We start from the raw sequence: 23,161 nt of genomic DNA on the forward strand, positions 1-23,161 counted from the left end.
CACTGGACCTTTAAATGGAACAGAGCGACCATCAGTGGCATCAAACCAAACTGCAGGATGTGGAAACTGGTGCTCAGCTGCCAAACATTCATGAGTCATGTGCAAAACATTTCAATGATGACAAACACAACATTGTAATCAAATACATGGCATCTTCCCCTTTTAATTTAAGCAGCTGATAAACTCCAAACCTGCTGGATGCTCTCGGGAACAAAAATCAGACCACACTTATCTGCATAGTTCCGGGAAGCAGTGTCTTATTTGTCTAGGTGCCACATGGTGGTCCTTGTCAGTCTCTGTTGGAGCCATGTGAATACTTTTCTTTAAGTGCTCTGCGTCCTCGCGTCCTTCTCTGTGTTTTTTGCAGTCGGGTCAGCGATGATAACGATGCCCCACGCAGCCAAACCTGAGACACAAATCTGTGTCAGTGAAGTTTCACCTAAATGAACAGAGATCCACTGTGACAGGCTTCTTCCACTCACTTGCAGCGAAGGTGATCTGCATCACTGCGCCAATGGAGGGGGGGCCGCCTCGTCGCATCATGTTCCGGGCCGCCATGAACACATAACCTCCGGCCAGGATCAAACCACCTCCGGAGATGAGCCGGCAGCCCCAGCAGCTCCTGTGCATCAGGCCGGAGTGAGACGCGTGGACAGCGGCTCCTTCCGTCGGAGCCTCCGGTGCTGTTGACATTGTGCTACTCTCAAATGCTAATGCTAAAGGATACCCTAAGTGCTTCCGGGTCACTCGCTTAAGGTTTCCTGTCCTGTAATTTCAAAATAAGGGTTTTGTTTACATTGATTAATGTATGTACATAGACTGCTGCGTTAGGTTGTGTTTTACAGCTTCTTATCGCTTTCACCAGACATGTCAGCTGACTCTGGGTACTTTGACCTGACATTTCTCTGTGATGTAACTGCTCAGTCTGTGTTCCACCATCGTCTCGTGGGAGCAGCCATGTATTTGTCAGTCGCGCTTTGTTTTCTCGTTTTGACGTCGGCTGCTGGTCAGACCGAGTCCGCTCCTGGATCCTCGTACGTCGCCGCCGTGTATGAGCATCACCCGGTCCTGAACCCGGAGCCTCGGGTTCCACTGTCCCGACCCGAAGCTCTGAGACATGTGCTGAAGAACCTGGAGATCTACGAGGAGCAGAGTGAGAGAGCAGCCCAGCTGGTACCGACACACACACAGTAATCATACTGTACTTAGATCTGCTGTATGAGCAGATAACAAAGTGGGGTTGTTGTTTCTAACAGACTGATGAATTTCGTCTCATCTTCCATTGGTCAGGGAGCCCAGATCCTGGTGTTTCCAGAGGACGGTCTTCAGGGTTTCAACTTCAGCCGATCGTCCATCTCTGGTTACCTGGAAACCATTCCTGACCCCCAGCAGGAGAACTGGAATCCCTGCACAGAGCCGGGCAGACACAACAACACTGAGGTGCAGAATCTTAACTTGAATATTAGTCATTAAACAGGAATTTGGGCATTTTTACCTGTTGTGATGAGGTCTGCCCAAAGCCTTCACTCTTCACCTCTGTGCTGCTGTTTCGTAGATTCTGCAGGCGCTGAGCTGTATGGCACGTCGATACAACCTCTACCTGGTGGCCAACATGGCTGACCTGCAGCCTTGCCCCCTGACGACCAGCCCTTCCTCCCCCTGTCCGCCTGATGGACACTGGCAGTTCAACACAAATGTGGTTTTCAGGTGCAGTGGAACCTTAAAGCAACACTATGTCACTTTTGCTAAGCAACAGCGCCCTCTACCTCCACTTAGATATACATTCTCTTTGTGGTTTTCATGTAAAGCTCATCAATGTGTTGACTCACTTAACGTAAACACAACCAGTCCAGTGGATATTCCACGGATCCCCCAGCTTCTTGATCTGTTGCTGTAACAAACACACAAAACTTCTTCATATTTAAAACATTTCTTCCCTGAATATTTGAGATTCGCTGTTTTTTTCATAAATTCTCAAACTTTTTAACCGATCTACAGTTTAGCATTATTCTTGAACTTGCTGAACCCGATTCTAGCAGTTAAGCAATTCAATTTCCAAGCATCAATTTTCTCCTTATTCCCAAAGTTGCCAAACTGATTTTGAAGATGCTCTTTTAGGGGGGAAAAATCACATAGTGTTGCTTTATAGAAGTAATTAAGCTGCATGCACAAATACACACAGTTGATAGTATATTGTTTTATACAGGTCTGATGGGCATCTGGTGGCACGCTACCATAAACAAAACCTCTACTTTGAGAATGCCTTTGACACACCACCGCAGCCTGAGATCATAACATTTGAAACACCTTTCGCCGGGACGTTCGGCCTCCTCACCTGCTTTGACATCCTGTTCCATGAACCCATAATCACCCTGGTGGAGAGGGTAGAACAATGATACTCTCACATTTTGCTTGTGTTTGGTGTTTTAGTTCCTCTTAATCTCAACCTCTCTTGCAGGGTGTGCGTCAGTTGATCTTCCCCACAGCTTGGATGAACCAGCTCCCCCTGTTGGACACGATCCAGTTCCAGCAGGCATTCAGCCTGGGTGCCAACGTCACCCTGCTGGCGTCCAACATCCGCAACAACCATCTAATAATGACAGGAAGCGGTATCTACACGCCTTTTTCTGCCACCTACCACCACGCACAGAGAGGAGATCCAGAGGAGGGCAGGCTGCTGGTGGCCAGGGTGCCGGTCTTGGAGCCACTGGGTGAGGGTCACAGAGTGACGTCAGAGGAGGGTACAGTCAGGAAAAAGTCCACATCATCTACAGATACAGACTCAGGATACTGTCACCAAGAAAGCTGTCTTGATTCCCTTTATCCTGAGGCCACCTCTGCTGTCTCCCCCTCCTCTGTCACCTTCACCTCATCCATGATGTATGATCCGTTTACATTTGTCCTCCTGAATGAGACAGAGGGCCAACTTGACGTGTGTCACGGCACTGTCTGCTGTCACCTGCAGTACCGGCAGTCACAACAGGGCCACAGTAAAGAGCTCTATGCATTGGGGGCATTTGCTGGCACACACACTGTAAATGGACGCTACGCTCTGCAGGTATGTGTAAGAAGATTTTAGATTTGATTTAGGAGACACTTGTCACATTTGTACCTTCTGTCTACAGGTGTGTGCGTTGGTGCGCTGTGCAGGGTTGGAGTCCAGCACCTGCGGACAGGAAGTGGAAGAGGCAGAGACTAAAATGGACTTCCTGTTGGAGGCGATGTTTGGGACCAGATATGTGTACCCATCAATATTGGCGAGTCGTTACGTTCTGGAGCAGCCGGAGCTCCTGGAGAAGACAGCAGACGGCAGAGTGACCATGAAACATTCAAACATGACGGGCGGCCTTGTCACTGCCTGTCTGTACGGACGAATGTACCACCGGGACAACAAATGAACCAGAGCTGCAGGACTTAGTTGGTGGACAAAAAAATATTGTTTTGTCATTTTTAAGCATTTAAAGATGATCTGTCCTTTGCTTCTCCAATGTGAGAGTTGGACATGAATGTAAATAGAATATATTTTAGTTTTAGACAGATAGTTGGACAGATCAAGACATTTCAGGTCAGCTCGAGCTGCAGGAAATTAAAGAGGGAAGTTACATTTTTAAACAAAAAAGGGAAAAAAATTTTAACCAGAACAGCACCCAGTGGAGGATCCCTCTGCAAGGCCCAAGAGTCTACCAGTTCCATAAATATGTTTGATATTTTTCAGCAAGATCTTTGAATTAAAAACAAAAACGCCCTATCTCAAAATGATGTGATAGTGATAGAAAACCCCAACTCATATCAAATTCTTCCACAAATTTTGTGATAATATGTTCAGTAATTTTTACGTAATCTTTTTTACAAACAGATCAACAAATGAACAAATCCTTGGTGGAGGGGACGAAATTCACTTCAAAATTGATTCTTCATCAATAATACTGACAACTCAGCTGCTACACTTTTGTACAAACTGCAATAAATCAAAAACAAATATCTTTATTCCTTTGTTACTTAATCTTTATAAACATTGCACCAGGTAGTTCATCCTCTGCCTGAAAGGTTCTTGGCAGTTTTTATTCATTTCTGTCTCACACACACACACACACACACACACACACACACACACACATACACACACACACGCACACATCTCTTATACACACATTATGCACAGTGTCAGCCACTTTCTCCTGTCTCCAGTACAGTACACAGACATTAAGTAGTTTACAGCATAGCAGGTTAAAAGTTCCTCGGGTCACTCAATTGCACCGTCAATCCGGATTCTTACATCCACCTGCTGTCAGAAACACCTCCTCGAGGATTCGGCCCCCGCTCGGAATAAATTCATATTTTTCATAGGATTCAATAGCGACTTCCTCTCCTCGGAATCAAGAAGTGGTTCGACATCAGTTACGCAGCAATGCGCGGTAGTTAGAGTCTTCGGCGGCTGCCGCAAACGCTCTGAGAAGAATAAAACTCAGAAGCACACAAGAGAAAACAGTTCATCCATCTCCTGGTCCCATAAGATTGTCCGTTTGTTTATTTCTTGAGACAAAATCTGTCCTCTCCAGTTCTCGCTCCTCTGGTGATTGTAGAAGGAAAAACTGTGAAAAGACTTAAAACCATTCGAGGAAGTATCAGCATTTAAAAAGAAAATTACATTGCTTTAAATTTTAAAAAGACACTGGCCATATTACTGACCATGCAGTGAGCCTGTCTGAGAGAAATGCATTTTGTTTTTACCTTATTCTATATTTTAGTACATTATTTCCACCTTAATGAAAACAAACATCTGATACACAGAAATGATTATTATTGAAGAGGTTTACCTATAAAAACTATCCTCCTTTATCTCCCTCTCTGTCCCTTTTCAGTGAACTATTAAGGCTCCTGAGTGTCTGCTTAGCCTGTCAGAACCGCGAGGCTCTGTCCAATAGTTCTCAGTATGTCTCTGAATCCGAGTCATTCATTTCATCGTCTGCAGACACAGTGGACAGCGGGCGCTCTGGCCTGCAGTAGGAGGCATGGTTGGGCCTCAGAGGGGGCAGGGCATCGAAGGCCACGCCTTTGGAGATGTGGTTGGAGGTGGAATTGTGGTTGACGACCGTTTGAGCGAGAGAAAGTGCAGGTAAAGCGGCTATGGTGACAATGGGGGAGGTGGGCATCATGGAGTTGAGGATGAGGGCCAGGCAGTCGGCTACATCACGGTTGGGAGCGCAGGCCAAAGCTGGAGTGTAACCTACGAATGAGAGGAGGAAGGAAGTTTGAGTTTCACTCCAGAACTACATGTGTGAACTGTGAATGTATTGAAACAGTGACATGAAAGCTGACCATTCTCGTCCACCGCTAACACACTGGCTCCTTTCCCCAGCAGCTCCTGGACCACCACCGTCAGACCCTTCCTTGCTGCTACATGCAGCGGCCTGCAGGGCCACAGACAGACATATTGTGTGAACTAATCGTGATTGGTCGAGCAGGAACTCATCAGAGTTGTTTGCTTATGATCAGATCGCCCAGGTAGGAATTTAGTAAATTAATCTGCTGCATTCGGGGAGTATACATACGTCTGGAGAGCAGCATTGGTGCAGTTGATGAGGTTCCTGTCACTGATTTTCTCCATAATCAACAAGGCACTCGTCTCATGACCCTGAGAGGATGACAAATGATCATGTCTTGCAATAAATGAAAGTACAATTGTCAAATTATAACCACTTTCAGATCTATAAAATAAATGCTGCTCACAGATAAGGAAGAAAAAAATCCACTCTGAGTTGTCCACATTATGTTGAAAGTCTTTGATTCGTTACTTCTTTTATCACAACCAACACGTGGGACAAATCTGTTTTTTAATTTGACATGTTGTGACATTGACAAGCTCAGATATCCTTGTTACCTTGCTGCAGGCCAGATGTAATGCTGTGTTTCTGTCTGTATCCTGCAGAGCCATGTCTGCTTTAGCGCTGCTCACCAACACCTCTGTAGCACAAGGAGATGGTTTCACATCAGAGATTTTGAAATCAAAGGCAAACAAAACGTCTATGTGTTAGTGAGTAAGTATGTACTGACCCACAGCGTTGGTCTGTCCGTTCAGAGCTGCCATCATGAGCGGTGTGCTGCGCATGTTTGTGTCGACTACGTTTGCTTGAGCACCATGGCTCAGAAGAAGAGAAACACACTCCACGTGGTCGGAATAAGCTGCAGCGTGAAGAGGGGTCCTGCATCAACACAAACACACACGGGTCACATTAAAGCATCAGAGCTTGAGTTCACCCTGTTTATAGAAACATGACGTCATTCACATCTCTTACCTGCCCTTAGAGTCAGTAGTGTTGACGATAGCTGCGCCCAGGGAGTCAATTAACATCTCAGCCACTCCATCGTTGTCGCTCATCCTGAAACACACAACACACATCGTCACACACTCCCACACCAGTGTCCATGACATTTAAATAAAAGGGTGCAGATGTTGTCTTACACAGCACAGTGTAGTGGACTGAATGAGTTGCTGTTGATCTGCCTGAACACCTCCTGGTCCAACAACACCTCCACACACGCATCATATCCTGGTGAGACAGAGAGATGATAGGTTGTGAGGGTGAATCAGATGTAAATACTGTGACCTCATACAGAACATAAATGTTAACGGGTATCTCAAGAAGTACCGTTATAACAGGCCCAGTGCAGTGGTGTGTAGCCCTGGTTGTCAGTGAGGTGTGTGTCAGTGTGTGGGGTGGTGGTGGCCTGCATCAGGGCACCAAGGGCACCAACACGGCCACAGGCGGATGCCAGGTGAAGAGGTGAGCGGCCCCGGATGTCCTTCACACAAACACTGGCCCCCCGCTGGAGGAGAGCCTCCACACACTCCTCCTGACCTGTCACTGCCTGTGCGACAATTAAAAGCGGAAAACATAAGAAATTATAAATAACTATATATTATGATAAAAACATTTTTAAAAAGATATAATGTCAGTGTGTCTGTGTGTCTGTCGCACCCCTCTGTGTAGTGCCGTCCTCCCCCAGCGGTCCTGATTCTCTACACTGGCTCCTTGACTAAGCAGAGCGTACACACACTCTGTGTGTCCATTCAGCACAGCCAACATCAGAGGAGTCCTGTAAATATGACATTAAACAGTTGTTTATTATTACTAGTTAGGCTAATTAGCAAAATAATAGCATAATTAAGCACTGAAAGCCTCAAATCAAAACCATTTTGTCTATGTACACACATAAACACTCACTGTCCGTTGATGTCTCGTAAGTCCACATTAATGTGTTGGTCATTGTTGCTCATGAGCAGGCGAAGGCACTCTGGGTGGCCATTCATAGCTACAGCAGACACACACAAACATTCCGGGGTGAAACTTATTGCTCTACAGCAATAACATGTTTTAAATGTTTCATTCATGTGATGTGGATGTGCTTCATCTGCCCAGTTAGTGTCTGTGTGTGTATATACATGTTTGTTTGTATACCTGCAGCATGTATGGCTGTCTTTTTGTGTGTGTAGTCATGGGTCATGGGTGAGGCTCCGTGATGCAGCAGCAGGGAGACACACTCCTGATGACCACTGGAGCAGGCCAGGCTGAGGGGGGTGCGGCCCTCTGGGCTGCGAACGTCCACGTCCAGCAGGGATGACAGGAGGACCTCTAATGCTCCACAGTGTCCATGGTAAGCCTGGATGAATGAAAGACAAGCATAGGAACACACACACACACACACACACACACACACACACACACACACACACACACACGCTCACACACACACACACACCCACACACTTAGTAAAAAATGTATCAGATGGTCAACAGGGCAGAGTGAGAGACACAAACTGACCGCCAGATGCAGTGGACTGACAGGGGCCTGGCTCTCCAAGTCACTTAGAATGTCTGTTCCTGATGTGTCCATTAACTGAAAGAGATGAGAAATGCTTCACATATTATCATTTAAGATACATCTTTGTACACATATTAAACCATGGTCACACAACTCCATGTGCTGTAAATATACTGAGACAAAATGATGCAGCTGCACAGCAGACTTTGTAGACGTGTTATGAGAAGTTTAGAAAAAGATGCAAACAACCTTGAGCTGTCAAACATTATCAACCAATAACAAGACAGAGGAGGTTTATCAGTTTGTCCAGCAGAGGGAGCTACTCAAAGAATCATTGTAGGGGCTCATTGTGTAATGGTGGATGATTCAAATGTCTTTCTTACCACATCAAGCGGCGTCTCACTTGCCATCTGAAAGAAACAGACAGAGACTGTTTAGGATAATTGGACAAATGTGCTTCTCAGTGGTTTTCTCTACAGTTCCAGTGCAGTTTCACTCAGCATGGTAGCTGTACGCACCAGTTCCAGACAGAGTGTGCGACCATATGCTGAGGCATAATGCACAGCACTGTAACCCTGTTTGTCTCTCACTGCTGGATCGGCATCATTCCTCAACAGGTATTCCACACACCTGACAAAGAAAAAACAGAGGAGAATCTTCATTTGTTTTCAATCTTCATCTGACACAGGACTCTTTGATGCTGAACTGTAAATCAGTGAAACACAGAGAAGAGCTTACTTTCCGTCAGTGTCAGCAGCAGCAGCGTAGTGCAGGGGGCAACAGCCTCTCTGGTCCAGCTCATTGATGCTTGCCCCGGAGCCCACCAAGGCGAACACACACTGGTAATTACAGTTGGCTGATGCATAGTGTAATGGAGTCCTAGGATGGTAAGAGAAACGCCAGTAATGACTTTATATTCTCTCTCAACTCGCTTAAGTGTTCTCAAAAGTTTACCACAACTTAAAGTCTAAATTAATGCTTGTCTCACCTTCCAAAGTTGTCTTTCCTGTTAAAGTCAGCTCCGATGTTTAACAGCAGGTTCACACACTCCAGGTTCCTGGATGAAGAAACATCTTTAACACTGATGTTTCGTTCATATATCAATCTATCATAATCAAGTGCACAAGCACAATGACAGTGTAAATAAGGAACAAAACAACACATAAAAAAGACAACCAGATGGTAAACAATAGTGCGGCAGTAAGAGAGTATGATGCCTCACCCTCCAGCCGCAGCAGCATGAAGACAGGTCCTTCCAAAGTCATCAGGGGTGTCTATGTCAAACCCTGCACAAATATGCAATCTGTATTAATTTTGGTGCCAACAAGGTGATTGCAGTGACAGGGGTGGTGTCAGCATCAATGTACCTGAGGACAGCAACTTCCTGCAGCAATCTGAGAAGCCGCTGAGAGCTGCCAGGTGTAGAGGGAACATCCCATGAATGCCTCTACTGAAAAGGTAGAAGGCACAGAAGACAAGTCATTACAAGATGTGGGGGATACGTTGTGGGGGTGAAGGGGAATTTCTAGTGGCAGCAAGAAAACAAAGGTTGAAATAATGTGTAACCATCTCTCTTTGTGCTTATTACCAAAACATAGATTTAATTCAGTTGGGCAGATGTCAATGTCACTAACTTGGCAGTGCTGGCTCCGTGTTTGACGAGAGCAGTGATGATGAGCTCATGGCCGTAGCGGGCAGCGATGTGAAGGGCAGTGTTCCTGCTTTTGTCCTCGCAATCAATCTCAGCTCCTGCATGCATGTAAATAAAAAGGTATTTGTGTATTTCCATCAAAACAACACAAGAAAATCAGCAACGACAATAAAAAGAAGTACTACATTCATAGACATGCAAACCAATTTGAATTCAGGCAGGAAACAGACACTGTGTAGGGGCTCTCACCATTTTGAATGAGGACCTGAGAACAGGGGAACCTTCCATGTGTAGCTGCCATGTGGAGAGGAGTCTTTCCATCCTTACTCTGGACAGATTGAGGGATATAGAAGATGTTTATGATTTTCTGAATTAAGCCTAAATATCAATGTTGCAGTACACAGCAGTGTGGGCAGCTGACTCAGCACTGAAAAAAGCTGTGAACGAACAAAAACGATTTCAAACCCCTTGTCAACCACACAGAGACATTTTCCCTGAGCAGCTTGCAGCCTCGGGGAGCCACGACCCCCCCCTCCATCTTCCATATGTCCTTGCATCTTGAGGCTGTAGAGACCTAATATCAGTTTCCATCACTGCTACCCAAGTGTTAACAACACTATGGTTTCATCTTGCTGCTAGATGCCTAGACACTGGTGAGAGCGGAAGACACTGGCTACAGTTTCACAGCTAAATTAGTGTTTCAGTGTTTGTGAAAATGTTTATCTGCATATGGACACACCCGCATGTTGATGTGAGCTCCATGGGCTAACAGCAGCTCCTGGCATGGTGCCCCCTGACGTGAGGAAGAGGCAAAGTGGAGAGCAGAGAAGCCCCTCTCATTCACCTGAAGAAAAATACAAAATAACACAATTTAACATAAATACGTTGACGAAAGACATACTCTCTCACACAGTGAGACATGCACACACCTGGTTGACATTGGCCCCTGTCTCGATGAGCTCGCTGACCACCACTTCCTGTCTATTGTAACAGGCCAAATGGAGCGGTGTGTTGCCGTAGGCATTCACCTCGTTTACCTGCACAAAGAAAATCTGTGTTTATGTTTTTTCAGTAACTGGATTCTTTCAATCTATTGACCTAACAATATTATGTCACTACTAAAATAATAACAATAAAATATCTTGTATGTTGACAATTAAAACTTTCATGGGACAGGGCAGATATTTTACATATTAAGATTGCAAGTGCATGTCTACTAACATGGACACCGAGGCTCAGCAGGTAGTGCACAGTGCTGCTCATGCCACTGGAGGCAGCTGCGTGGAGAGGTGTGTAGGCCTTCTTGTCCTTACAGTCAACCTCAGCGCCGCTGGCCACCAATAACTTCACCACCTCCAGGTGACCTGAAACATGGGAGAGAGAACAAGATGACTCAAGTTGAGACAATGCAGTGCATTCCAGTCATATATACACAGCATTAGTGCTGTCTTACCCATGAAGGCTGCCCAGTGGATGGCTCTCCTGTCCTTCTTGTCAAAAGCATTAATGTTTGCTCCTCTAGACAGCAGAAGCTTCACCATCTAAAACACAAAAGCAAATAAAATAGGCGCCGATGTACGTTTTACTGTGCATGTGGGTACATAAGAAAAAGAGACAAACCTCTACATGTCCACTGAAGGCAGCGTGATGCAGGGCAGTACGTCCTGCCCGGTCTGACACATTCACATTGCTTAGCAGAGGGACCAAAGCCTCGGCACAGCGCACTGCCTTGTTGCTAGCTGCTACGTGGAGTGGTGTCTGCCAGTTCTTGTCCCGAGCATTAACGTCCGCACTGTGCTTCAGCAAGACCGTCACTGCATCCTGGATGATGAGGGAGAATGGGTCAGACAGAGTGTGCAGACAGAGGGTTTATTTTCTAATATGCCTCACTGTTATAGCAAAGTGAAGGCAAGTGTGTGTGCGTGTGTGGGAGGTTATAAAAGTCCTTGCTATTCTTAGGGGGGATTCATGACAACAATAGCTCTGAGAAGAAAAGGAATAAAGGGGCTGTGTTAGTATAGGCACAGTGCCTATGACCAGGCAGAATAGGTAAAGCCATTTACTTATCAAACACCAACACATTAGTTATGTCATTTTGGTGCTTTAAAGCCGGATTGTATAAATCTGTGAAATCTATCACAGCCACAATCATTTTCCCTTGGTGTGTGTGCAAGCAGTGCTAACATTAGATGTAGTACATTTACAAGGATTGGTCTAAGGTGTGGAGAGCTAAAAAAATCATCAGACTCTTTTTATTATTTGGGACAGAAAACAGTGTTGCAGGACTGAAGGGAGTCACCAGAGTACACATTACTGTGTGTGTGTGTGTGTGTGTGTGTGTGTGTGTGTGTTTGTGTAATGTGTTACCTCACTACAAGAGGCGACAGCTCTGTGAAGAGGAGTCAACCACTTGTTATCTTTGGCGTTGACTCGAGCTCCTTGGGTGAGTGAAGAAAAGTGTGTGTGTGCATGAGAGAGAGAAAGTGAAAGAGAAACACAGAGAGAGAGAGAGAGAGAGAGAGAGAGAGAGGGGATATCAGAGAAAATGTCAATAGTGGCAAATATGCAAAAATGTAGAAAAACTGTCTTATCATTAATTCTTAAATGAGAGTGTGAAGAGTTAAAACAACAAACTAAGTTTGAAAAGCTTATTACAACATTACTAATGGGACGAGGGTTTCATGAGCCAATAGTGCCTGGACTATATACAATTCCCATGATCCTCTTTGCACAGCTTAAGGGGTTAAAATAGCCCTGAAGCTGCACCTGTTGCTAGCTCTTCAAATTATTGAGAAACACTGAACACAGACACACACACTCTACTCATGAAAGAGTTGACCCCACCTCCTGACGTGCTCAGCTGACTTCACAGAAAGCCAAGCCGGCACAGATCCTATCAGATGATTGATTAATCTGAAGAAATGTCACCAAGTGTGAAAAAGAGAGCAGCCAGCAGACACAACGACATGGAGACTACTGAGGGAACGAAGGAGATGAGGAACAGACATGGTTTTAAAGAATTTAAGTAAAGCATGGAAGGAAAGAGGATAATGTAAACTGATAGGTAACCAAGTAAAGGGAAGGCTTGGTCACACATACAAGAATGTTTCAGCAAGCAAGTAAAACATTCGCTCCCTGTGGTGAGGCAAAAACACATCATGGCTTTGCATGGAGCTCAACTTTGGTGAACTTTGACCTGCGATATTCACTTAACACTCACGTATGTGTGACCATGACCTAACACTCATGACATAAATTTGCTGTGGCACTGAGACTCAAATAAATAGACAATTATCTTGTTTACAATATCGTTTCTTGATTTGTTTGACACCACACACGTCATCTTGACATGAGATAAATAAACTAATGATTTAAGTTTAAAGTTCAGATAATTGTATTTCTTGGAACAAGCTTCCTTGCATTGGAAACAAATAAAAATTATTTTCAGATAATCTTGATGCAAAAATATAAAAGAATCATGATTTGAGCCAACCAATTCATCAGTTAGCTGACAATTGCAGCCGATAGGAGCCTTTCAAAGACATAACAATCTGAGTTTAAGTGTTGCCATATGAATTTTAACAGAAAAGATCTAAAAAAGGAGAAAATATGTACTTGATGTCAACATTATATGTACAAAAATATTTTCTTAATTTAAGTTTGATTTTGTTGTATTTATGTTTTTATAATAACATTTATGGTTAAACTGCAAAATATAAAGTCTCTATGCATTTTATTGTCATATGGATTTGATAACAACATGTTTTTTTTAACATATATATATTTCAATCAGTCAGGCTCAAATCAAGACTATAATAGGGGGAAGTGAAATTAGTAACCAGCAGAGCTGATCTGTTGTGATTACCTGACAGGATGAGCAGCTCAATGATCTCAGCGTCTCCCAGGTAGGCTGCGGCGTGCAGAGGCGTCCGCTTCTCATTGTCCTGACAGGAGATTCCAAAACCAAAGAAAACAATAAACAACAGCAACATTTCACTATTTCATGCAAACATGGGCCTTGAAACAGACACTCAAACACATCATTAATGGATGAGAGCATTACATCACATGCCCCTGACAAAATCCATAGCCTTCACACTATTGCAGACCACAAGAAACATGAGACTCGGGCCACAAGGGGAAAAATGTTCATCATCTGGTCGCTTGTATTCTTCACTTTGCTTCATCACTTCCACTGCACCCCCCACCTCTCTCCTTCCTCCAGTGAAGTAGCGGGCAATCAGCAGAGTGGGGCTATAAACAAATGTCACGTGATCGCAGCAGGTCTAAGCCAGTGTTGCTGACTACAGGAAGATCCAGTGTGATGACCCCAGCAGTATGGAACCACAGAAAGAAAAACAAAGAATAGAAAACAATGGGATGTAAACTGAGGAAGCGTGTACAGAGAGATGAGGGGCAGAGAGGGAAAGTGATGTGAGAGGGAGATCAGGTAAAGGTTATGTCCTTAAATCCGAGAGGGTAGAGTGTTATGAGCAGTTTGTGTGTCCTGCCCTGGTTGACAGCTTTATAAAATGGGGAAGGTAAGAAGCTGCCAGAAGGCACTCTTACTCAATGGATCAATAGGTACCCAGATCAATTGTAGCCTGCTGGTTGATTGCTGCTCTCCTTGTTATGTTTATACTTCATGTTGTGTGAGTGTGTATGAAATCAGAATCCACAGGGTTGCTATCAATGCAGAAACATGTATATTGAGAGAAAATCTGGGTAATCAACAAGAAGAGTGCCACTTGCCTGAATGTTGACATCCTCTTTCTTGAATATGAGGGAGCGAACTTCATCTGGGTCCACGTTGAAGATAGCTCTTAACAATGACGGCTACAGAGATGGGGGGGGAAAGACAGAAATGCTGATGCACACTTCTACATCCTCGATTTGCAAGGCAGCAATTGTCCATGTTGACAACTGTGTTATCAGTGAGAGTTGCGAGGTTTCAAAATGGGAGAGTCTCACATAGAGACACTATAATCCCAAGCTGGGAGAGAACCACAGGTCAAACGACTGTATATCCCCCATTTTGTTTATGGAAGTAGCAGCAGCACCATACAGCTCATTAACACACATATACTGTTAAGTTAAGGTTTGAGTCTTTTTGTGAGGGGTTGGAGCTCTGCTCTCTGCAAGGTCACATAAGAATGTCAACAGCGATGTAAAAGACAGGTGCAATGTGGGAAAAAATGACTTTTTAAAAAGTAAAGCATTTCCTCTTTCTACAACTATTAATGAGGTCAATGTAAACCAGTTACACAAGGTGCGGCTGTTCCTGGGAAAAAGACATCAATCTCCCCAGAAGGAAGCTTCAGATGAATGAGACATAAAAACAACACTGGGGCACATCTCTTATACCAGCTCTCCCCTCAGTTTTATTTACGTACATCTGTGTGTGTTTATAGTTGGCATGACCATGAGCACATGGTGCCGCCTGATACTGGGTGGGATTTTGTTGCCCAGCAGACATCATAAACCTTCCAGAAGTATTGGTGGGCAACAGAAGGGCAGGAGTCTATTCAAATTAAAGGCTATGGGAAGGAACTCTATGTTAAGCTCACAATTAATTCTGGATACTGCGTTCTCTAATGATATTTTTTTCAAGTGAATACTAGCAGAAAGCAAGGCCTACATCCAGTGAGTCAGATGTAAACAGGACATTTGGTTGGACGTGCCAAATTTTCTTTCTTTTCCACAATTTCTTTGGCTCTCCAGTACACGGTAACCTCATTCATCTGTGCTTCTGGTTATGTCTTTAGGGGCTTTCACTGAGTTTCGAAACACCCTCAGCCTGTTCAGGCAACGGCTTCCTGAGAACATGAAGGGATGGGGAGTGTCTCTCAAAACTTTTGTTTTGGTCCAAGATGCTGGTGCTAGAGCAACATGTAGCCACAGTCAATATTGTGTATATATTTGTGTGCAAAGACCACAAGAGTGATGTTATTTTTACGTGAAAGTCTTCTAATTACTTGCTAGTTACTGTGAACAACAATATAAATCACTTTGTCTCTTGCTCACAATGGTCTGTATTTATGATCTGTATTTATATAGTGCTTTTCTAGTCTTGATGACCACTCAAAGTGCTTTACAGTACAATTTTGGGGTTCAGTATCTTGCCCAAGGACGCTTCGGCATGCAGAATGTGGAGGACTGGGATTAAACTGCCAAACTTTGATAATGACATTACTCTTCCTATAAAAAACCATTTCCTGAAAGTTATTTCTAACTGCTTCTTTGTTTGAATATTCATTTTTTAATGATCTTATCTGAGGGATGGTATTCATTTTTTACTGGAAGCAGTGCTATTCATTTTGTTTAATAATCATTGAAAATGCTCTGAAAATTTAAACAGACATGATGATGCAGATTTAGGGTAGGTCCTACTTGCCATAGCTTATTTTTCAATACAACAAGTAATTCCAGTGATGTTCTGAGTCTGTGTCATTGATAAAACATTGTCGTGCAGGGTCACTTTTCCACAGAAAGCACTGCCAAGGTTGAGAGAATAAAGTAAGTTAAGTAAGTATTTAAGTTATGCCATTCACTCTGATGTGACCTGCTTGTTACTCCTGTGCTCTCTCTGTTGTCCCCATCCCTCTCTCAACTAAAAATAAGTGGGGCTCTGGCATGTCGGCATCTGTCTCGTGCCTATTAAACTGATAAACACAGAAACTATGTCAAAGATTGGAGAAGGCAGACAAGGATTAAGAGCACAGACCCTGTCATCAGAACTCACAGATCTTCTCAGTGTCCTCTTCAAAGAGCAGCCTTCACAGAATGATAAGTGTTATTACCATGTTTCAAATGGAGTCTTCCCCTTCACACAGCCAACACTGCAGACTACAAAGGCCTAGGCTTTGCTGATAATCTATACAAACCAGCAGTCATCTCATATGGCACAGCTATATTGGTGGACATAGTGGTGCTATATTTAGCAGTGACGAAATGTGACGGCAGTGCATTGTATTCTAATGCAATGGGACGTTTAACACAAGGTTTAAACTTCAGGACAGGCTTGAGAAGTGCAGTGGTACTGAATATTGTCTCTTACACACAAACCTTTAAATAACAAACCCTCCACTGAAACAAAGATTCAACAAACAAATGAACAAATGAATAGAGCTCCAGGCACCAGTGCCCATCTCACCTTGTCCTCCTGTGCAGCAGCCCTTCGAGAGGCATGATGGGATCTGTGCTCTGGAGGTGATTTGGGCCGGGGAGGTGGGGGCGAAGAAGAGGGCTCATCTTCCTCCACCTCCTCCAGCACCACAATACACACACGGCTAGCCCGCTCAGACCGCATCAGGAACAAACACTCACACACACCAACACTATCATACACTCACACACACAAACACTGTTCCCTCTTACATACGTCCACAATTCAGGATCACGAGGGTCAGCAAGAAATCCCACAAAGGCGAAAACAAGCACTGTACATCTTCATGTAAAATCCAATGTGAAATCCAGTTCTGTCCTCTATCGGTCAGTGTCGCTCTGCTGCATGTCTCCTCTCCTCCTCTCTCTAACCCACACTCACACTCTCTGTCAGCAGCAGCAGCTGCAGAGACGGCAGGGAATTCCTCTGCGTAATGGTGGCAGCAAGCGGCATGCGGCAGAATGAGCTTGGGCTGCCTAGCAGCAGACAGGAAGCGACATATCCTCACTGCTCTGCTGCAGCCAGGAATACACACACACACACAGACCCTGTGATTAGCGCGTACAGGGGCTGTATCGCTCAATCTATGTGTGAGTATGCATTGCTCGTTTCAGGCAGAGTGCTGAAGCCAGCTCATTCAAAAGGAGAGGTAGAGGAGGGGGAAGGGAGAAAGGGAGGGAGGGAGGGAGAGAGAGAGTGAGATAAAATAGATGGGGGCTATCATTGTAGGCAGGTACATACAGGGTTACAACACAAAAAACTGAGAGGTGGCATATGGTAGGATTGGATATCAACTGATTGGAGAAAGCTGACTGAGGAATGTGACCACTCTAAAATATAATATTTAAAGAAACAGACATAAAAAGGGGAGAGATAAAACGCAGAGGGGAAAAAAAAATAAAAGGAGAGAAACCAAAGGACAGTTAGTTCCCTTTCTGGATAGTGTCAAACCATTAGTCAGCTCAGTTCATGTGTGATCAATTATCTAAGTCTATCAACTCAAGTGAAATTGTGGTTTAACATTAGAGAATAAGGTGCAGTTCTATTGATTCTTAATTGAAATCGTGGCTTTCTACAACAACCATTCACTTTCTGATTGTCCACATCCTCTGAACAGTGCGTTCAATTAATGATGTGACAACTTTAAGTTGTACAAGGTCTCTCGATACAAGGTGTATTCTATTAAAGGTCCAATGAGTAAGATTTAAGTGAAAGGGAACTATTGGCAGAAATTTAATGTAGAATAATCCTCATGATGTTTTCAATAGTTCGTTTCATCTAAATTGTACAAATTGTATTTTTCTTTACCCCAGAAAATGCCACTTATATTAAAATACTTTATATTTACATTGAGGGGACCCTCTCTACGGAGGCTGCCATGTTTTTTACATTAGTCCAGACTGGACAAACTAAACACCTTTTAAGTTTTTATGACAACTGAAGGCTGCCACCAGTTCTTTTTCATGTTTGGAAGGAGAGGGTGAGGTGAGGGGTGTTCAGCTGCAACATGTAACTTCAACACTAAGATATCACTAAATTCTACACACTGTAACTTTCAACAGCCAAGCTTGAGAAGAAAACTGTAACCCACAGCATGGAGGAAACAAAACCATGTGCACTACAATGTTGTGTTGTTTTTAGAATTTGCTAAATAAGATTTAAGTGGTCTGCATCTTTGTAAAGCTGGCGCTAAAATAGAAGTGCCCTTTCCTTCCAAATGCAAGAGAACAATGGATAACAGATCAGGATGCGTGTGTGTGAGTTCTAGTATCCCCTTTGGTTTATCTGTGGCATAGCTTCAAAAGTTCCCATCTCCTCATTATGAAACTGGAACAAACTGGCTTTGCCAGAGAATGCGAGGGTAGCTAACAAGACCAGTTTGTACGTGCATGACTCTGCGTGTGTGTGTGTCTCAGTCTCCTTCATATTCAACACAGATCCTAAAAAGAGCAATCTTGCCAAGCCGCACAAGCCTATTAACTCAGAGGGAGGGACAGAGTCAGAGTGAGGGAGGACGAATGAGAGAGCAAAATTTGGATGGAGTTTTCCAGCAGACCTAAGTTTTGAGTCTAATGGACTTAACATTTATAAACTTGATGTGAAACACAGCTATAATCTTTCTCCTCCTGCAGCAATTGAGACACAGCTAGAGATTTGAATCAAATCAAAGGCACAAATAAAAAATTATGTTTGGGATGCAAAGTACATAAACATCCAGAGTTTTGTCTATCCCACTTGCTAGCACTGGGGGTATTCTGAACAGCACAGCCGAAAGATGTTTACAAAGCTGATTTGTTGCCACTGTAATATAGTTTTATAGATGTAATATGGACACAAAACCAAAGCCAAGAGCTAACAAGGATGGGCATAGAACTGACAACAAAAACTGCAAAAATGAATCTTTAATGAGTTGGACGTGTTTTCGTGAGACAGGCACAGGTCAAATGCCTGCTTCATTAATCCAGAGCTGGTGCTCGCATAGCAATGTGACCCCAGCAAAAACACAAAAGATGAACCCAATCTGACCACAACAACAAGAGAATGCAGGCACAATATCATCACAAATACCCACAAACAGAAGCACAGCACTGCCTTAGAGCTTCACTTCATGGGAGAGAGCCTTAACGTGACAGTGAGAGTGCATGTATTAGCCAAAGTACGCAGGTACAAAACTGACCTCTGCTTTGACCCTGTGACAGGATGCACTGTGTGTAATGTAATCCCAGTGCAGATACACAAAGGCCAGCACGTGCAGGTCTGTGCATGTGCCAGGGACAGCAGCAATGAAGACGCCGACATCCAGAGAATTCAAAACATTTAAAGACCAAGAGATAGTGATCTGTTATACAGTTTTACTCTCATCGTTTAGCATGTTTGGTATGCAAAGTCTGACCAAAACAACACATTATCCATTAAATATGCTAAGTAAACTGAGGCTGATGAGTCATTAATATCACATGGTTCTGAAGTGATCTAAGTACATGTGATATTAAATGTCAGACTGTGACAATGTAGATTATCCCTCAGGGTAATAGCCATATCCAAACAATGCAGGCTATGTGTTTTATTTTGTTCAAATTATTTGGCTGCTGTTTGGGATTTGTTCTGATCTTTATTTGACATTTTGAATCCACTTTGTAAAGTCTGATGACCAAGAAGTGTTCGCTGGAGAGAATATATCCTAATGGCATACTTGCCCATTGAGCATACAAGTAAATCCACAACTGGCAACCTATAGCATGTGCTCCGTGTTTTTACTGTACACAATTCAAGAACACAAACAGGGGGGCACATAAAGGCTCTTTGGACACTGTCCATTAACAGCTGATGTATGCACCCTGGGCACAACTGAAAAGCCCTGAGCAACTTAACCCACACAAAACTACAACACACTCTCTATTGTAAGCTTGACGTTCTGTTTTCATTATGTGTGTTCTTTTAAATGCGTATCTCCCCCCCCCCTCTCCTCAGGCAGGACTGTAGCCTGGTTAGGACACTCTGGTTCCCTTCTAAGAAACACAGCACCCTCTAGAGGACAAACATAAGCCCTGGCTGAAAATGGCACACACTCCTGTCTCCATTCTTGCCCTGTCTGGTCGAGTACTTCTTTCCTTTTGTCCAATTCTCTGTCACCGAGCACTACAGAGAACAATGGAGGGGAGGGGTCGTATCACTAACACTCTTCCGTCTGTTAACTGTACAGAAGAGTGGACAGTCCTGGACAGGCGAGAGTGCGGCGTAATCATGAACCCACTTTGACCTAAGTTTTAACAAACTCCAGAAAGCTAAAAAATAGATTCTTATTAAAACCATTTATGCCTATTCTGAAACAATGCATAAACAGCTGCAGCAGCCACATTTACTGCCATTGTAGTTATTATTGTAGTTAATTACAGATAAATCACTTAATATGTAAAGTGTAATATATAATGCCAAATGTCTTACCAAACCTCAAACTATCATTATATTACCATCTTTTCTCATGAACAGTCACAAAAATTGTAATACATTTACAACCATGTGAAAAGAAGCAAAATATGATATTCAAAAATAAAGCTTGACTGAGATGTATTCATGAGGTGTAATGGGTTACAGATATATCAGCCAAAATGTATTTCAGTCAGACTGAAGTGTTTATTTTGCTGTAGCAGAAAATAGAGCTTGGCACCCAGGCTCCAACTTTATCACTTCTCCAGATATGATTACATAAATAAAAAAGGGGCGTGATGAGCACATACTGTATCTTTAACCCCCCTGTCAGGACCGACAGGTATACTGGGGTGGTGGAAAAGCTGAACTGACAGACATATAGACGGATGCAGGGCAGCAGAGGCATTGACAAGCAAAGGGAGAAATAGAAAAATCTTTGCAGCTTCAACAGACCGCCAAATCCAGAGGGTGTGGTGTAATAGAGGATTATGGAGAGTGAGCCATGTCACATGCAGCGGTGCAGCTTTAGTTGACAGCCTGAACTGAAGAGTCTCTTCATGAATTCAAAAAGACTTGGCAATGCAAAGCTGGCTTACAACAAAGAAATGTAATAAAGCTTGGTGTTTTCCAGTTTTAACAGTAAATAATAAATATAAAGAAAATACAAATACATTTAACTTGAATCAATGTCTATCAAAAGTGTAAACATGAATGCACATCTTTTTCTGCATTGTTTATTCTGCAGTGTAAGATTTTATATGCAAACAAACAACGAAACTATAGCTCATATTGTCTTATATTATCAGCCTACAGAAAAATCATTCAGGCTCTAGTTTAAATATATATTTTGGGGTGAGACAAAATAAAAATACAATATATAATGTCATCTGAACGGGGTCAGAACTCATGAGACAATTATTGACGATTAGGATTATTGATTTATGCCATGATTATTGAGATGCTGCACTTTACCTGTTTAGGGGCATTTTGTATTATTCAGTTAAACAGATATCACAATGCCTCATTTTATGATTGCGTTATAATATAGATTATCGCAGAATCGCTGTAATATTACCGTGGGCCATGCATTGCGTATTATATTGTAAAGTAAATTACCCTAGGATTCTCTCTGACAAATCACAAACTCAGTGTGACGCGAACTGCTTTCTTAAGATACTGTTTTTACTGATGAGACTAATGTGCCTGTCGATCAGAGTTCAGAGGAGCTGCTCGGAGTCTTTTTAATGTGGACGGTGTCTGGACAGTCAGCCCCACCTGCTATTTTAGTCCGACAGCCTTTTCTTGTCTCCCGCAACAGGTGACCGTGCACAGCTGCCCCGGCCAGACCGTCCAGGGAGCCCGGGACACACAGCTGACACAGCACACCCCGGAGAAAACCACCGCCCGGTCCTCCGACAGCTAACACGACAACACCCAATCCAAAACGATAGCTTCCCTAACTTCACGTAAATGACCTAAGAAAGGAGTGGAACCATACTTGTGTTACAAGAGCTCAAGTTCCCTGACTACACAGGCGAAGGAGCTAGCCTCCCTGCTAGCTACCATCCAGCTGTGCTCAGCAGTCCATCACCACCAGGAACACAAAGTATCATCCACACACACATGAGAATAAAACCCCAGAAACAACCAACAACACACCGTCGCTGCTGCTCTGACACCAGGTAGCCGCTTTAACGCAACAGCGTTACGGTGAGCCACCGGCGGACCGGGCGGTTTTTGCGTTAACTGGTTTTCTGTTTACCGGGGGGGGGGGGGGGGTTAACGCTAGCTTCTTAGCTAACATGTCAAATGTCAGATAGCAAACATTAGCTTAGCCACTGGAAACTTCATTTTTATTTTAACCAAGTTACCCAACTGGTTTAAACCACCATATAAACTTTTTTTTTTAATGTCGGCAAAGTGAAGCTATCACTCAACTAGTCTTTTGACTAGTTACGGGTAAACTAGCGAACTAACGTCGGTCGTGTGACAGCAGAGAGGTGAACCTGACGGAGAATGTTAGCTGGTTAGAGAGAAAGACGAGGTTACCTGCTCTTGTATCTTCAACACAGCCATGTTCCCCGTGTGGAGACAGGAGGAGGCGGCGAGTAACTCGCCCTGGAGTCACTGTACCTAACCAACTAACTAACGGGGAGGGAGGGAGGGAGGCTGGGTGAGGACACACGCTCCGGAGGGTGCTGCTGCTGCTCCCCCCCCCTCTCTTCCTTCCTTCCTGCGCCGGACCTTGTGTACCACATCATGGGACAAGTTGATGGACTGATCATCACCATGACCCCCAGCTAACTCTGCTCACACCTGATGGACTCACAGTCCATTCTACTGCCACAATATCTCTTCCACACACAACCACTGGACCTGTGCTGGGAACCTAAGAAGACACTTTATAATCATTTAATGATAATTTCATCCTCGTGACACAGTGTAGGTCTCCTTGAAGGGCTTACTTCAGTTGTATTGGAGTTGGCTGCAGGGCTGTTTACGCCCCCGAGACTCCTTAAGTGTTTTGTGGAATCAAAAACTTCACCCACCCCTCCATCAGCATAGAGGTGAGTAGATAGTGAATTTAAATT

The 23,161-nt window shown here is 43.8% G+C and overlaps 2 protein-coding genes across 6 annotated transcripts; one reads left to right on the forward strand and one right to left on the reverse strand.

Moving 5' to 3' along the window:
- The first annotated feature begins 735 nt into the window (after nt 1-735).
- Nucleotides 736-3,987, forward strand: btd (biotinidase). Of its 2 annotated transcripts, none has more exons than XM_020107552.2 (6): nt 736-1,173; nt 1,291-1,440; nt 1,556-1,707; nt 2,207-2,384; nt 2,459-3,058; nt 3,126-3,987. In XM_020107552.2, exons 1-6 carry the CDS (start codon nt 868-870, stop codon nt 3,396-3,398), a joined length of 1,659 nt encoding a protein of 552 aa, XP_019963111.2. In that variant the 5' UTR covers nt 736-867; the 3' UTR covers nt 3,399-3,987. The 2 variants fall into 2 exon arrangements, with proteins under 2 accessions (XP_019963111.2, XP_069372300.1); XM_069516199.1 differs by having other exon boundaries at nt 926-1,173; nt 1,257-1,440.
- Nucleotides 3,500-22,807, reverse strand: LOC109631863 (serine/threonine-protein phosphatase 6 regulatory ankyrin repeat subunit A). Of its 4 annotated transcripts, none has more exons than XM_020090892.2 (29): nt 22,620-22,807; nt 14,228-14,311; nt 13,341-13,419; nt 11,843-11,913; nt 11,096-11,296; nt 10,929-11,016; nt 10,697-10,839; nt 10,405-10,512; nt 10,215-10,319; nt 9,725-9,803; nt 9,459-9,573; nt 9,192-9,274; nt 9,047-9,110; nt 8,813-8,881; nt 8,563-8,703; nt 8,343-8,454; nt 8,208-8,234; nt 7,825-7,899; nt 7,461-7,662; nt 7,227-7,314; nt 6,981-7,098; nt 6,651-6,870; nt 6,464-6,551; nt 6,297-6,380; nt 6,055-6,203; nt 5,882-5,964; nt 5,553-5,635; nt 5,320-5,411; nt 3,500-5,227 (listed from the first exon to the last, which is right to left on the reverse strand). In XM_020090892.2, the coding sequence occupies exons 1-29, from the start codon at nt 22,644-22,646 to the stop codon at nt 4,929-4,931; spliced, it is 3,177 nt and encodes a 1,058-aa protein (XP_019946451.2). In that variant the 5' UTR covers nt 22,647-22,807; the 3' UTR covers nt 3,500-4,928. The 4 variants fall into 4 exon arrangements, with proteins under 4 accessions (XP_019946451.2, XP_069372281.1, XP_019946450.2 ...); XM_069516180.1 differs by having other exon boundaries at nt 8,813-8,929; XM_020090891.2 differs by lacking the exon at nt 22,620-22,807 and adding an exon at nt 16,629-17,121.
- Nucleotides 22,808-23,161: the final 354 nt, after the last annotated feature.

Source organism: Paralichthys olivaceus, chromosome 20 (assembly GCF_024713975.1).
Source record: "Paralichthys olivaceus isolate ysfri-2021 chromosome 20, ASM2471397v2, whole genome shotgun sequence".
Taxonomy (NCBI): Eukaryota; Metazoa; Chordata; class Actinopteri; order Pleuronectiformes; family Paralichthyidae; genus Paralichthys; species Paralichthys olivaceus.

What these genes read in the sequence shown, in the direction of transcription:
- btd (XM_020107552.2), top strand. Translation starts at nt 868, where the DNA reads ATGTCAGCTGACTCTGGGTACTTTGACCTGACATTTCTCTGTGATGTA. An exon ending in GTGAGAGAGCAGCCCAGCTG is followed by an intron (nt 1,174 to 1,290) that starts GTACCGACACAC and finishes TCCATTGGTCAG; the next exon opens with GGAGCCCAGATCCTGGTGTT. An exon ending in ATGGACGCTACGCTCTGCAG is followed by an intron (nt 3,059 to 3,125) that starts GTATGTGTAAGA and finishes TTCTGTCTACAG; the next exon opens with GTGTGTGCGTTGGTGCGCTG.
- LOC109631863 (XM_020090890.2), bottom strand. Translation starts at nt 16,784, where the DNA reads ATGCGGTCTGAGCGGGCTAGCCGTGTGTGTATTGTGGTGCTGGAGGAG. An exon ending in AGGAAAGACAACTTTGGAAG is followed by an intron (nt 8,704 to 8,812) that starts GTGAGACAAGCA and finishes TTACCATCCTAG; the next exon opens with GACTCCATTACACTATGCAT. An exon ending in GTTAGCGGTGGACGAGAATG is followed by an intron (nt 5,228 to 5,319) that starts GTCAGCTTTCAT and finishes TCTCATTCGTAG; the next exon opens with GTTACACTCCAGCTTTGGCC.